The sequence below is a fragment of the Scardinius erythrophthalmus genome (assembly GCF_964197995.2).
Source record: "Scardinius erythrophthalmus genome assembly, chromosome: 7".
Lineage (NCBI taxonomy): Eukaryota > Metazoa > Chordata > Actinopteri > Cypriniformes > Leuciscidae > Scardinius > Scardinius erythrophthalmus.
The window spans coordinates 18907352-18924552 of NC_138227.1; the positions used below are offsets into that span (position 1 = coordinate 18907352).

Here is a 17201-nt window from a genome sequence, read left to right on the forward strand (position 1 = left end):
CCTTTAACCAGAGATGGGCACAAATACATCAAAAAGTATTTAATTAAAATACAAGTAATTTGTAATTTGAAAATACAAAAAAATATTTTTTACAGTCTTCTGTAGTGTAAGTGTGGCGTTAGGTACGTGTAAGAGTCTAGAATATTGCAATATTATTGTTTAGTGCAGAAGATGCGCTTTTAACGTACATGTTGCCACATACTGTCATAATAAAAGATAATTACGCATATAACACTATATTTGTATTATTTACACAAAAACTAGTTAACGCTGCTGTAAGCGTGTTTCTAATAGCGCGGCTGTGACAAAGTTGACAACTTTCTTTCTTCCGACTGCCATTATCTATTTTTTTACTCTTTTTGAAAGTTGTGAAAACACTGTTGTGGCGTTTTTCTTTTGCTATTTGAGCAAATTGGAACACAAAAATATATATTTAATGTAGTCTTTCATTCACTGCTATAGAAGTTAACCCAACTATGATGCCTTACACTTCTGAGAAACCCAGAAATGTGAACAGGGTCAATAGGATGTGTCACATCACGTGATTTACTTGCCAAAAACTGTGATAGGCAATTTGGTAGTCCTATTTGTATTTTATGTCTATGGTCCTAGGGATAGTTCACCCAAAAAGGAAAATTAGCCCATGATTTACTTACCCTGACGTCATCCTAGGTGTATATTACTTTCTTCTTTCAGAAGAATACAATCAGAGTTATATTAAAAAGTGTCGTCGCTCTTCCAAGCTTTATAATGACAGTCAATGGGTATATTTTTCATCAAAGTGCATCTGTCCATCATAAAAGTGCATCTGTCCATCATAAAAGCGTATCTATCCATCATAAAAGTACATCTATCCATCATAAAAGTGCATCTGTCCATCATAAAAGTGCATCTATCCATCATAAAAGTGCATCTATCCATCATAAAAGTGCATGTGTCCATCATAAAAGTGCATCTATCCATCATTAAAGTGCATCTATCCATCATAAAAGTGCATCTGTCCATCATAAAAGTGCATCTATCCATCATAAAAGTGCATGTGTCCATCATAAAAGTGCGTCTATCCATCATTAAAGTGCATCTATCCATCATAAAAGTGCATCTGTCCATCATAAAAGTGCATCTATCCATCATAAAAGTGCATGTGTCCATCATAAAAGTACGTCTATCCATCATTAAAGTGCATCTATCCATCATAAAAGTGCATCTATCCATCATAAAAGTGCATGTGTCCATCATAAAAGTGCGTCTATCCATCATTAAAGTGCATCTATCCATCATAAAAGTGCATCTGTCCATCATAAAAGTGCATCTATCCATCATAAAAGTGCATCTGTCCATCATAAAAGTACGTCTATCCATCATTAAAGTGCATCTATCCATCATAAAAGTGCATCTATCCATCATAAAAGTGCATGTGTCCATCATAAAAGTGCATCTATCCATCATAAAAGTGCATGTGTCCATCATAAAAGTACGTCTATCCATCATTAAAGTGCATCTATCCATCATAAAAGTGCATCTATCCATCATAAAAGTGCATGTGTCCATCATAAAAGTGTGTCTATCCATCATTAAAGTGCATCTATCCATCATAAAAGAGCATCTGTCCATCATAAAAGTGCATCTATCCATCATAAAAGTGCATCTGTCCATCATAAAAGTGCATGTCTCCATCATAAAAGTGCATCTGCCCATCATAAAAGTGCATGTGTCCATCATAAAAGTGCGTCTATCCATCATAAAAGTGCATCTATCCATCATAAAAGTGCATCTGTCCATCATAAAAGTGCATCTATCCATCATAAAAGTGCATCTGTCCATCATAAAAGTGCATCTATCCATCATAAAAGTGCATGTGTCCATCATAAAAGTGCATCTATCCATCATAAAAGTGCATGTGTCCATCATAAAAGTGTGTCTATCTATCATAAAAGTGTGTCTATCCATCATAGATGTACTTTTATGATGGACAGATGCACTTTTATGATGGACAGATGCACTTTCATGATGGATAGATGCACTTTTATGATGGATAGACACACTTTTATGATGGACACATGCACTTTTATGATGGACAGATGCACTTTTATGATGGATAGATGCACTTTTATGATGGACAGATGCACTTTCATGATGGATAGATGCACTTTAATGATGGATAGACGCACTTTTATGATGGACACATGCACTTTTATGATGGATAGATGCACTTTTATGATGGATAGATGCACTTTTATGATGGACAGATGCTCTTTTATGATGGATAGATGCACTTTTATGATGGACAGATGCACTTTTATGATGGACAGAGGCACTTTTATGATGGACAGATGCTCTTTTATGATGGATAGATGCACTTTTATGATGGATAGATGCACTTTTATGATGGACAGATGCACTTTTATGATGGATAGATGCACTTTTATGATGGATAGACGCACTTTTATGATGGATAGACGCACTTTTATGATGGATAGATGCACCTTTATGATGGACACATGCACTTTTATGATGGATAGATGCACTTTTATGATGGACAGATGCACTTTTATGATGGATAGATGCACTTTTATGATGGATAGATGCACTTTTGTGATGGATAGATGCACTTTTATGATGGATAGACGCACTTTTATGATTGGCACATGCACTTTTATGATGGATAGATGCACTTTTATGATGGATAGATGCACTTTTATGATGGATAGATGCACTTTTATGATGGATAGATGCACTTTTGTGATGGATAGATGCACTTTTATGATGGATAGATGCACTTTTATGATTGACACATGCACTTTTATGATGGATAGATATGCTTTTATGATGGACAGATGCACTTTTATGATGGACACATGCACTTTTATGATGGATAGATGCACTTTTATGATAGATAGACACACTTTTATGATGGACACATGCACTTTTATGATGGATAGATGCACTTTTATGATGGACAGATGCACTTTTATGATGGATAGATGCACTTTTATGATGGACAGATGCACTTTCATGATGGATAGATGCACTTTTATGATGGATAGACGCACTTTTATGATGGACACATGCACTTTTATGATGGACAGATGCACTTTTATGATGGAGACATGCACTTTTATGATGGATAGATGCACTTTTATGATGATAGATGCACTTTTATGATGGACAGATGCTCTTTTATGATGGATAGATGCACTTTTATGATGGACAGATGCACTTTTATGATGGATAGATGCACTTTAATGATGGATAGACGCACTTTTATGATGGACACATGCACTTTTATGATGGATAGATGCACTTTTATGATGGATAGATGCACTTTTATGATGGATAGATGCACTTTTATGATGGACAGATGCACTTTTATGATGGACAGAGGCACTTTTATGATGGACAGATGCTCTTTTATGATGGATAGATGCACTTTTATGATGGATAGATGCACTTTAATGATGGATAGACGTACTTTTATGATGGACACATGCACTTTTATGATGGATAGATGCACTTTTATGATGGACAGATGCACTTTTATGATGGATAGATGCACTTTAATGATGGATAGACGCACTTTTATGATGGACACATGCACTTTTATGATGGATAGATGCACTTTTATGATGGATAGATGCACTTTTATGATGGACAGATGCACTTTTATGATGGATAGATGCACTTTAATGATGGATAGATGCACTTTTATGATGGACACATGCACTTTTATGATGGATAGATGCACTTTTATGATGGATAGATGCACTTTTATGATGGACAGATGCACTTTTATGATGGATAGATGTACTTTTATGATGGATAGATACGCTTTTATGATGGACAGATGCACTTTTATGATGGACAGATGCACTTTGATGAAAAATATACCCATTGACTGTCATTATAAAGCTTGGAAGAGCCACGACACTTTTTAATATAACTCTGATTGTATTCTTCTGAAAGAAGAAAGTAATATACACCTAGGATGACGTCAGGGTAAGTAAATCAAATTTTCCTTTTTGGGTGAACTATCCCTAGGACCATAGACATAAAATACAAATAGGACTACCAAATTGCCTATCACAGTTTTTGGCAAGTAAATCACGTGATGTGACACATCCTATTGACCCTGTTCACATTTCTGGGTTTCTCAGAAGTGTAAGGCATCATAGTTGGGTTAACTTCTATAGCAGTGAATGAAAGACTACATTAAATATATATTTTTGTGTTCCAATTTGCTCAAATAGCAAAAGAAAAACGCCACAACAGTGTTTTCACAACTTTCAAAAAGAGTAAAAAAATAGATAATGGCAGTCGGAAGAAAGAAAGTTGTCAACTTTGTCACAGCCGCGCTATTAGAAACACGCTCACAGCAGCGTTAACTAGTTTTTGTGTAAATAATACAAATATAGTGTTATATGCGTAATTATCTTTTATTATGACAGTATGTGGCAACATGTACGTTGAAAGCGCATCTTCTGCACTAAACAATAATATTGCAATATTCTAGACTCTTACACGTACCTAACGCCACACTTACACTACAGAAGACTGTAAAAAATATATTTTTGTATTTTCAAATTACAAATTACTTGTATTTTAATTAAATACTTTTTGATGTATTTGTGCCCATCTCTGGTTAAAGGTTGTCAGAAGAACTGCTCCATGCTACATAGGATGCCGTTGCTAGGGGTTGGCAACCAAATGTAGTAGGACACAGCATGCTGAAACACTAGAGCAGCGACAGCAGCGGTGATTCCGAAACAGCTAAACAAATTGTATAAACATTATTACAGAAATAAGTTATCACCCTGAATTGTAATCTGTTTGTCTGTTTCGGTTTTTTTTTTTTTTTTTTTTGGTACAAATTGCTACTTAATGTAACAGTTTTAATCAGTAAATACTTTTAAACCTACTCCACACATGACTCCTGTGTGTTTTAGTCTTTCAGCATTTAGTTGTCAGTACCTTTGTCTCACACTCCAAACACCAGGATTGAACACTAACCAGCCTAACCCAAAATCCTCAAATCCCTTTTTTAGCGCAATTTTCCTCTGATTGTTAACTCATGATTTCTGTTCTGTCTGTGCGCACCAATCTTGCACTTCTACCTCCTCCTCAACTAGACCACCTAGAGACTTCGGGTTTTCGGCATTATGTTAAGGAAGGTCTAATCTCGGGAACGCACACAAAAAAAAAAAAAAAAAAAAAAAAAAAAAAAAAAAAACATTTACTATCTCTTAGTGTTGTGATCCCATGACGTCAGAAAATTGCGCTAAAACACTCACTGAGTTTTTATTACTTGTTTTATTTCAATAGAATAAATAAAGCTATCCCACTTGTGAAAGAATATTAGAAATAGACATTGCAATACAAATAATTGATATTGCATAAATATGCAAACGATATACTGTACATACAGAAACAGAGCAGTATACAATTAACACCAGTTAATGGTAAACTTCTTTCTTGGATCTTGTTTGAATTGACAGGCTATTATAGGCTTGACATTGAATTCCCTCTAAATGTGTTATGGGCCATGAGGACTGTCTGGTTAGTAAAAAAAAAAAATCAAAATAGGATTTCATCCAGTAAAAGTTAACTTTACATGGTAATTTGTTTATTGTAACAACAACAAAGGGAAAAGAATGCTACTGATTACAAATGGAATGTTCAATATTTTTTTCTTTTTTTTTTGCCTATGAATTAAGAGGCATTGTTAACTCTTACATTCTAATTACATGTACAATCAAGGCATCAGATGAAAGCTTATCTTCCACTCTTTCTAAAGGTGTGCTCAGTTTGTTTCTAGCATAAAGTATCAGGGAGATAAGGCTCACGATTCATGAATATAATTAAACCGTTTTAGCATGTTTGGGTGATTCTGGGAGTTAAAGCCGAATTTGAGGTAACATTGTTTTGACCCTAATTACAAGTTTCCAGCAGCTTGTTGACCGGGTTGGCCACCCAGGTTGTGATCCTCAGACATCATAGATTTCATTTTTATATGACAACCTTTTACAGCAGCCCATGTCTGATTTCCTAAAAAACAGGTGTTTTGCCCCCTGGGTATATATATTGAAAAGTCACAGTAAAGACATTTATAGTGTTACAAGATTTCTATAAATGCTGTTCTTTTGAACTTTCTATTCATCAAAGATACTGAAAAATGTATTACAATTTACATTAAAAAAAATTAAGTTGCACTATAACATTAAGAATTAAGCTTAAAATATTAAGCAGTTTTCAACATTGATAAAAATAAGAACTGTTTCTTGAGCACCAAATCAGCATATTAAAATGATTTCTGAAGGATCATGTGACACAGGGATATATTACATTTGAACATATAATAAAATAGAAAAGTTTTTTTAGATAAAAAATAAAACATTTTTTACACTTTTTAGTTTGAAATCGCGATGTACAGTTTGCATATTTAGAAACGCATATATTCTCCTGTGTTAGCGTAGGTTAATAAATGATTTACAAAGCAAATCTGATTAAATGATTAGATTAGATAGAGTTTGAGATGTGCCCCATGCATGTAAATGATAACATTTTGTGTGGAACAGCATTTATTGTGAACGGAGCTGCTCTGAGACACATGTAACTTACACACATGTAAATAAAGCGCATATACAGTATATTGAACACGCAGGGCATATATTTATAGAATTGAATCGCAGCCTTTGTGAATTCACAAAAGCCCTTTGCTATAGTATGTTTTTTAAATGGTTTTAATAGTGCAGTCTTAGAAAACGGTCTAATAATGTGGTTCATAGTTTCTCATCCGTGGAATGCGCCACTTCCGGTATTTTGCCGGTTACTCGACATGGGTCACTTACAATCGAGGATGTATTTAAATCAAGTGCTCGAAATAAATCGAGGAATCGTGACAGCCAGCCCTACTAAATATTAAAATATCTTACCGACCACAAACTTTTGAATGGTAGTAGTATAGCCTACATCTTCTAAACTTTCAGTTTTTAGACAATTGGAACTTCATGTGCATAATAAAACACTTCCCAGAGTCCAGATGTGTGTGCCAGCAAACCAGGTCTAGATGTGCTCTGCTGAAAGCTTTACAGAACTAAATTGTATCACTGTAATTTTCAGACTGGCAGTCATGTGTAATACTAGCTAATGTGATTGAACTAATAGCCCTGCTGTTGAGTTCAGAATGGATGAGGCTTAATGGGGAGACAAGACTACATGTGCTAGAAGTTTTTGTTGAGAACTTCAGACTCTGCATTGTTGTCTCACTAACTTTAATCTTCAGTTTCAACTGATTTATTTCCTTTAAATAAAATTTTCTTTTTTAGGCAACCAAGTGGATAAATGTCTGATGCAGATGATGAAGATTAATGAGTCTGAAGGAGGCCTTATTAATTATTTATCAGGATGAAATGCAGATCATGAATAAAGGAATCTATTTGGTCAAATCCCGCAGGATTCTTAATATTTGCCCTGCTAATTGCAATCTAAACTGTGCAAAATCAGCATCATTAGCACCCACTGGGACAATTCATACTGATTAGTCTTTTCGGGAACTCACATACTTTATCTTTGCCGATGCAGGTTTGGCTTTTTATTCAAAGGCTTCATTCATAAGAATTCATAAGCTCTTAAGTCGACAGCCGTTTGACAGAATGGAGCTTCTCACATCAGTTTTGCTGCACCTTCAAAGCATTTTACAAGATACCAAGATACATGTTCATGTGTCTGTGAAGACAGAGTCCTGTTTTGCAGTGGTGCGGCTGAACAGCATATGGACCATTAGACTCTATTCTCCTAGCTACTGTTTGTATTTGCCAGATTTCTCAAACCATACAGACAGAGAGAGGGAGTTTACAGGCTTCAAAGCAGAATTTGCAATCTCATTTTTGCTCGTGTAATCAAAATTGGAGCTCTCTGTCACACCGAAAATCATTTGTCTGGGAATCGAGGACTAACTTTCCCCTGAGGTCTCGCTAGCCCTCAGACTTTGTCATCTAAATTGACGGAGGATGTGATTTTGAGCAAGCATAGAATTTCATTCCCACCCTGAAGGCTTGCAGCTCCTTTTCTGGGAGAATAATGGCTGTGGTGGGGGTATGAGACATTCCAGTATAGATAGTAATGCAAGATTGAAGAATTGTTCCTGAAAGATAATTTCATTCACACCCGACATACTTGTCTTTTCCGAACAGTAACTGCATTGACAATATATAAATCTATTTATTTCACCATTTGGAATCAATATCTTGATGAATATCTTAAAATTCTATACATGGCCATGGTTTCGAAAATAAATGTTCAAAGACATATGGATGTGGTCTTTGAGTCCTCATATTTTTAGCCTTGTAGTGTTTGTATGTAGACAATTGACAATACTGATTGTAGTTTTTTTTAATGTAATGCTTGTTAAATCCTTCATCATCGTATTTGTTAAAGAAAATACTTCTGGTGTTCATGTGAAGTTCTGATCAGCATTCACTGCATGTTTGCCATTGATTGATTCTTTCACCCTGACTCTCAAAGATGAACGAGGGCTCAAGAAATTCACCCAATTATCATTGTCTAAATGTCTTTTTTTTTTCTTTCTTTCTTTTTGTCTCCTTGCAGCTCAGATCGACTTATTGATGACACAATAAGGTAAGTCTAACTTTATAAAAACAATTCAGACACTTCTTCAGTTTCCATTTTTATTTGTTTTACTAAAATATGTGGTCTCTTCTGAAAGAATAGCCTGCCAAGGGTCATTAACTCGAGGAAGATCTCATTCGATGAAGGGATACAAACTACTGACCCATTTGCATTTGCATTGAGTTGATACCACTAGATCATTTAGTTTTAAATTTTCATCTAATATTTCTATTTTATTTCATTTCAGCTTTATTTCAGTTATCAAAAAAACATTTTAATAGTTTTAGTTAATAAAAATAACCCTGGGCCAAAACAACACTGGACCCCATCGACTTCCATTATTTGGACAAAAAACACTGAGAGATTTTCAGAGTGTCTTCTTTTGTGTCCTGCAGAAGAAAGCCAGTCATACAGGTTTGGAACAATATGAGAGTGGGTAATTTATGACAGAATCGTTTTTAGGTTAACTATCCTTTGTTTAGGGAAACTAACAGAAACTCTTCCAGCTGTGCCATGTTCTTCAGGTGCGTTAGTTGTTAATATTGAGCTTGTGGGCACTACTACTGTCTTTCCCTCACTGCAGATCTGTGCTGGGCATGAGAGTAGCCTACACTTTAACTGCGCATCTTTGGGAACCCCACAGCTGGCAGCCGGCACTGGTGCTTAAGTCGGCTCTTGGTCCATGCAGCTCTTTTTATCCCCACCCCAGTCTTGTTCAAGCAAAAAAATTATGCTATATCAGCTGCTTTTAATCATTATCTTCCCTATGTAGCACCCACAGCCTGGAGCCACCAAGATGAGAGCCCATTGTTTAATGTTTCATCATAGCTCTGATCTCTGAAGAGCGTGGGTGCTCATGTTTCTCTTTTAATGATTTAAAACAAGGCAAATCAAGAATTAAACTATTACAAGCAAGATTTTATGAGATACACCCTTGCAGGTAACATATTTAAACAAATGCACAATTTAGAATACACACATACAGATATGAAGATTCGGAGATGGATTAAGCTCATGTGTTCATCATCTCATGGTGTGCAGGAATGTAGGTTGAGAACAGAACTGTCAGATGGTGAAGGGCCTGTCTAGAGGCAAATCTCTGGCTATAACAAAATAACTGCTTGTTCGTGACTGAGGGCACCTGGGAGTACAAAACACCAGAGACCTTGTGGCCTTCAGGGTCTTGTTAAATGTGCTCAGTGACTTGTTTGTGTGAGTGGGGTTTGGCTACTGGCAACTAATCATCACTGAGTGGCACGCTGCTTAAAAATGATGGTGTCGACTTAATTTTACAAATACATTCTAGATGACACCTGTTTTATGTGGGTATGATAGATAAGATCTCTTGTTCATTATGATCAAGGTGTAGGGTCTGCTTGAGTGCTTGTGGTGGACTATATTTGATGGTTTTTGTTCTGCAGAGTAGGGCAGACAGGAGTTTAATGGATGCCAGGCTTTAGTTTGCACTCACAAATCTGCTGAGCTGGAGGCGGAGTGAGCTGTATTGTCACATAGCAATTTAATCTTCCCCACTTGGAACATTAAAGTAAGACTCAGCTGAAGAAAACAAAGTAGTGGGACTGGACCTGTCCAACAGTCTTATTATAGCATGCAACAGTGCATAGTTAAATGAGCATTAGATGAGTGGTTCTCAAAATTCTTGACTTCAAGCCCAATCCCCCCACCCCCCCACCATTGTCCACAACAATATTTGAAGGCCCAGTACTTTTTAATGTACTGAATAAGGATTACTTTGTACTTTTCAAGCTTTGAGGATGTTCACACAGCTTTTTTACTTTATAGCAAACAAACAAATCACAAATATGACATGAACTTTGCATTTGGGCTTCATGAAACATACCTCAAACAAATTCACTTAATTTTTTTTATTAATGGCATGTCTTTTTCCAGATCAAGTAGAGGAAAAAATTATGGAATCACTCTATGCTGAGGGAAAAATTATTGAATCGTCAACAAAAAAAACATAATTAGTACTTTGTTGCTCCTCCTCTGGCTTTTATGATGGCCTTCCCTAATAAAAAAACAATATTCTCCATCAAGCTGGTTCCAACTTTTTCGAAAATTTTCCCTTTACTCTGTGGCAAGATGCTTTATCATCCTGAAAAATAACTTCACCACCAAACCTCTTCTATCGATGGAATGAAAAAAGTGTCCAAGATTTCAATGTATACCCCGTGCATTGACTGTTGACATGAACTTTCATCTCCCCTGGTCCTTTACCTGACATGCAACTCCATATCATAAATGAGTTGGGAAATTGAATTGTTTTCTTCAGGCAGTTATCTTAATATGTTTCATTAGAACGGCACCAGACAAAAGTTCCAGCATCACTGAATATCATTTTCATTTAATCATCCATTCTCCATGGTTGTTTTTCTTTAGCCCCTGTAACATTGGTTTCTTCTGTTGAAGTGTTAGTGCTGGTTTTCATTTTGCTTTTCTATATGTAAATGCCATTTCATTCAGTCACAAACATTGACTCCTGTTTCCAGCTATTTGTTTTTTATTTGTTTTGTTGGGCATTTTCTATTTTCAAGGCATATTGCTTTGAGTTTTTTTTTTTTTTTTTTTTTTTTTTTTATCCTGATGCTATGACGTCTTCCTTGGTCTGCTCATGTTTTCCTTTTATAACCTTCCCACTTCGTCTCTGTATTTGTTTTAGAAATGGAAATTAAAAGATGATTTCACACTATTTTCCTCTACTTTAACTGGAAAAAGACATGCCATTTAATAAAATAAAATAAAAGTAATTTGTTTGAGGTATGTTTGAAAACTTTTTTTAATCTATTTTTCATTTTTTATTTAAACAAACAGTACATTTTTCTTTTGTGATTCATGGAAGAATGTAAGTCATAAGTGATGGCAGAATTTTCATTTTTAAATGAACTATGCCTTTAAGCTAGGACAAATGATGGCTGTTTGCAGGAAAACCTCTGATCTGTCCAAAATATGAGGTGTTCACTTTTTGCAGTGTCAAGGGAAATGGATATGTAATGGTTGGTCACTTTTCTGCATACTTTTGGTTTCTAGCTGTGTGTGGCTAATGTCTCTGGAGCTTTAGATTAATGCAGCTCCTGCCTTCCTGTCTGAAATCAAACCTAGTGAAATAGACGTTTGCTGTCTTTTAGGGACTTTCTCCTGTGTCTGCATTCCTAACAGCTGCTGCGCCCTTGACTCACTGATCAAGTGAAGTCACCTTTATTTATATAGCGCTTTTTACAACACAGATTGTTTCAAAGCAGCTTTACAGTGATAACAGGATACTAATGCAACAAAGTTTGTTTTGGCTGTACAGCAGCTCTAGAAGAAAATAGTCATCCAGCGACAAGTTAATTGTTGACATATTTCCATTGTATAACTCATTAGTTACTAATTTAATCACAGCCATTTTTGACCACTTTCATTGCATATGTGCTGTGATGAGCCAACCCCATATTTTATGCAATAAAACGCACTCTTTTTTTATTTTTTGTCCACAGCATTGCCATGGCAACCAAGGAGAACATGACCTCCCAGAGAGGGTGGTTGAAGTCTATACAGAGCCGTGTCAACACCCTGGCCAGTATCCTTGATTTCAAAAAAGAGTATATGTATTCAGTAGAATAAGATAATACATACTGTATTGCTTTGTGAGTGCTTGTATATGTGTATATGTGTGTGTATGCATGTATTAGGGATGCACCAATGTATCGGCCAATAATCAGTATCTGCCGATAAAAGCACTATCAGCCACTAAAAGCACTGTTATTTTCACTATCGGCCAAATGTTTAAAGACAGTCGATGATCAGGGCCCATTATATCCTGTCAATCAAAAGGGGGTGGAAAAATGTGTCAGACTGCAACTCGTTTTGTGTGAAGAAAATGTGTTTTGTGTTGAATTTAGAGCTGTAGAAGTTAATGTGACTAATGCATTAATAGTTAAAAGAAATTGCAATGTTAAAGCAAACTTTATATTGAACCTTTGAAAACCCCGTAGTTCAAGCAAGGTTTGCCAGGGCTGCCATTTTCCCTACACCAAACCTTATTTGTATTGCGCCTCCCGTCTAGTTATCGCAAAGAGCTTTGTGCTTTATTACTTGTAATGAGAAAAAAGTCTCAGCTTTTAAATTCTGTCCATTTTATCACGAAATTCAAACAATGATTGGCGTTTTCACTCTTACAGTGACAGATCGCTGTAGCACCTCGGAGCGGTGTGGAGTGCACATCTTTTCTTACACTTTAATAGTTATAGCATGAAAAAACATGCATGGACATTAAAAGGTATATTAAAAAATACAGTACAACTGACCGAAATGTATCATCTTATGCAATCTCTCAATCAACCGCAGAAAGACGTCAATAAAACAATGTCACTTAATGTTGCATTTACCTCAGGAAAGTTTATCCAATGTTCACAGTTAGTTTGCCGTAAAAAACACTAGAGATGACCTTATTTACTAAATTATATATATGTTTGAATAAATTTGTCATGAAGTATTTAGAAAACAACCTTATGTGCTGAAACTGAGTTGTATACAAACATTTTACTTTTTATTTGAGTGTAATTATATTTTTTCACAAACCAATTATTTATTTATTTTTTTTGTAGTTAGATTTTGGTTAGTGTTTTATTTTAGATAAAATAGGACATCATTTTAATATTGACCTTTTTATTTTTTAATTATTGGCTTATCGGTATCGTTAATCAGAATTGCATTATCTGTGCATCCCTAGTATGCAGGACCTATACAGTAGGTTTCCTATAAAAGAGTAGATTTCTACAAAATTTAATTTGAAGAGCTCACCTCTACCTACATAGGTCACATTTATGCAGGACAAGGCCATGTTATCTTACAAAAATGTGAAAAATTGCAACTTAAAAATACTTGCTGTCAGTTTTTGAGGAAAGGCAATCTACTGTATCCCTGTATTTTCTTAACCTACCCCTACTATAGATCGTTTCCCTGCCATCAACAACCTAATACAGCGGATCAACTTGAGGAAGAGGCGGGACTCATTAATTCTGGGAGGAGTCATTGGCATCTGCACCATCCTTCTGCTGCTATATGCATTTCACTGACAAACAGGGGAACTAACCGACTACTTTTAGGGGGTGTTCTGCAAAGAGGTGGCAAAGCCTTGAGAAAAGGGCTCAATGAGAGGTGGACTATTGGGGCCCACAAAGCTGAAGCCCACCTGGCCTAGTCTGGAAACAGGATTGATTGTGGCCAGCATGGACGTTATTTGTAATTAGCATCAGAAGGGTTTTAGCTCTAAGAGCCTTTTTTTTGTTTCTGTACTACAAACAATGCGCTGTTCAGATGTGAACTGGGACTGGAGACCAAATTACTAAAGGAATAGATTTCAAAGAGCATATAATAACACATTGGCTTTGAGAAAAGAGCGATTCTGTGAAGCATCAACATGGAGTTGTGGTGTTCCTGTATATTATTAATCGGAAGAGGGTTTTAATTTGATGATCCTTTTAGTAAGAGGGTTTCTCATCATGCTGTGTACTTTGTGAATTAATAAATTATTCATATACAAAATATTAAAAATGTGTGTGAAACATTAGAGGTCCGTACTCTAAAGCTTCTATTTTTTAGATATTTCTAAACTCTCTTAACAATGACATATTCCTCTGCACGGAGTGTTGGAAAATAAGAGTCCAACAATAAAATAGTTGCATTGCAGCTCATGTGATGTCTAACCCTTCTCTTTCAAGGTGCTAATTCTTTATGACTTTACTGGTGTGTTTCAAAGTTTAGATCAGGTTCCAGTTAGGAATACCTGGATAAACCAACAAGCCTGCAATGGAATTGGAGCGTGAGAGACAGAATCAAGACCAGAACTTTAATGTGATGAATATACAAGCTATAAAGCATCGATCCCTGGAAAATGAAAAAATAGCTCAGTGATTGCATGTAGAGGTAAGACCAGCACACTATGCAGCATGGTTGTAGAAAAAAGAAAAAAGGATTGTGAGTCTTATCATACGCCTGTTTCTCCCTCCCTCTTATGTTGGCAAATGATGTCCCATCCATAAAAGTGAGCTTTTTCTGCTGAGCATCTCTTCTGTACTGATCCTTTTTTGATGTGTCTGCCACATTTGGAGCAGTCAGACTGGCTATAGTTCTTATTAGACTGATGGAATCTGTTTGCCTGAGGTTTTTCCATTGGCGCATAGAGAGAGTGTTTACACAAACTCGATACAATCACTCAATGGAGACATTGGCTTCCCCAAAACAATAAACTAAAATGAGCTCTTTGAAACTAAGAAATCTTTCCTCCTTTTTCCTATATTCTCTGTGGGTCCATTATCTAAAGGCCACATCAGTCTCCTACAGTTCCAGTCCATACATGGACCAAGTGTCCTGAAATACAGTACAAATGTTGAGGGACTGAGGGTCTTTTACAGATGAAATGGGCCTCGTTGACCAAAGGATGATCACAAAACACCACAGTATGGGTTTCTCACCATATTTTCAGATAGTTAAATTGTAGATGAGAAGATGTTTTAAAGTCACAAATGAGGTATGTTGTTGTTTTCTCTTCCTAAATGTGTCTGTAGTAGAGGTACTGCAGCAGTCATTTGGAAGGTAGTTGGCCACCCACAGAACTCCACAGGAAGCTGTCATCACCCTCCTCACCTCCCCTGCTGACTGAAACGTGTTCTCTTTACACCAGCCCAGAGTCCATCTTTGTCTTTTCCACTTTGTTTTATTTTGCTCTACATGTTGCCTTGTTTTGTTCTTTCCTAGTGACTTCTAACTGATCTGAGGTGAGAACGGAGACATGACACACATTACCTACTCTACTATTCATGAATTTTGAGGTATGGCAGCACTTGAGAATTGTAGTCTTTATTCCTTGGCTCTGTTAAGGTTAAAGTAGACTGTTCTCTGAACTTAACACTACAAAATGAAGCCCTCTCTGCTTGATTTTTAATCAATATCTGCAGCTGTGTAGTAATTCGTGAGTTGAGTGTGAATAGGATGAGGGGGGTCATATAATACTTGGCTTCCTGGGCTGCTTTCCAAGAAGTTACAGATGCTGAATAGTCAGTGTGAGTCTGAAACTGGAGAATTGCAGAGATCACAATCTTGCTCTGTCACCGTCGTGCCCTTGAGCGAGACACGTAACCTGAAGTTACTCCTGAGTGACTGTAGTGAAAATCAGCTTACATCAGGGGTGTCCAATCCTGCTCCTGGAGGGCCAATGTCCTGCAGAGTTTAGCTCCAGAGTCCAACCTGCCCAAAACACACTTGCCTGGAAGTATCTTGGGGGCGTCTCAATCAGCTCTCTATAGTTTCTGAGGTTGTGAATCAGTACAATGTGTACACGAATTCGGTCATTCATTAGTATGGACCCTTGCTCGCTGCACAGTGGGACGCTGATGGCTCTATTTCCAGCGACATGGCAACGTCCTCATTGTACAACATCACTACTGGTATTTATGAAAAACAGCAGAACTGATATCTTTTTGACATTATATTAAGTAAATTATTATAAATTGTTACATATACGTCCAACATTTGTTTAACATGTTTCGCACTTCCGAACTTCTGTTAAAGGAACATAGTGAGCATCAATGTTCCCTGGTTTTCACGCTGCATTGTAGGACTTTTTAGGGAACAAAGAAAGGTTTCAGTGCACTGGAAGGATTTTGCGATTGAAGCAGCTCTTAAAATGGCCGACTCCCTGATCAGTGCCCTGACTACTGAACTAGGGATCTGATTCTGGACATGATTATGTGGTTCAGGCAGTTAGGTTTGGAGCTGAACTCTGCAGAACAATGACCCTCCACGAGCAGGATTGCACAACCCTGGCCTACATTATACTGCAAGTTCAGTACTTTGCATCTTTGTGGGGACCAATCCTTGTCTCTCGTTTGTATGTCTTCACGTTTTTAATTTTGCGAAGAGTTTGATCTTGAGACCTATTTATTCACTTGAAAGTGCAACACAATTTATCAAAAGTAGGATGTAATCCTGGATCAACACCATTTAAACTAAGTAAAGCCCTTACAGTAACCTTAAACCATCTCATGAATGGTGTCCTGTGCCCTAACGCTAATCCTAAACTAAGAGGACATTGATTTGTTGCTACATTACTGCACCAATAAAGGATGTTGATCCAGAAACACGCCCTTCTTGTGTAAATCTTATTAACCACATTTGAAGCCAGTCGAGAGGAATATGGAAATTTAACCCTGTGTATGCAAAGCCAAACTAGATAGTTGAGGCTGGTGCATTGCCATTAAATCTTGTCAACAATATTCAAAGGACTTCTACATGTTGTTTGTGATTTACTGGATAAGGATTAAAATATATTTTCTACACAATTTCTTCCCGATGAAATATTTTACAGTGTGTCATGCATGTTCATAATGTTCATAAAAATATATTCTTTATAAAAATTTCAGATTTTAATTTAAATGACTCTTCCAGGTCTAGAAATCACTTTTAAAATGAGGCTACCTGGGTTTTGTTTTTCCAGGACCATGTGAACCCTGGTTCTTCAAAGGAAATGAGAACTTGTGCAAGTGAATTAAAATAAAAAAGTGGCTTATTTT

At 36.4% G+C, this 17201-nt stretch overlaps 1 protein-coding gene across 4 annotated transcripts in view; it reads left to right on the forward strand.

Moving 5' to 3' along the window:
• gosr1 (golgi SNAP receptor complex member 1) overlaps positions 1-17201 on the forward strand; it is a 38115-nt gene extending 20914 nt beyond the window's left edge. For 2 of the 4 annotated variants that reach the window (XM_081371231.1, XM_081371232.1), the window contains exons 7-9: positions 8605-8634; positions 12126-12208; positions 13582-14901. In XM_081371231.1, coding sequence (XP_081227357.1) covers positions 8605-8634; positions 12126-12208; positions 13582-13706 — 238 coding nt within the window. In that variant the 3' untranslated portion in view covers positions 13707-14901. Of the gene's footprint in view, positions 1-8604; positions 8635-12125; positions 12209-13581; positions 14902-15387; positions 15462-17125 lie in introns of those variants that run through there. The other 2 variants (XR_014030541.1, XM_081371233.1) reach the window with 2 other exon arrangements.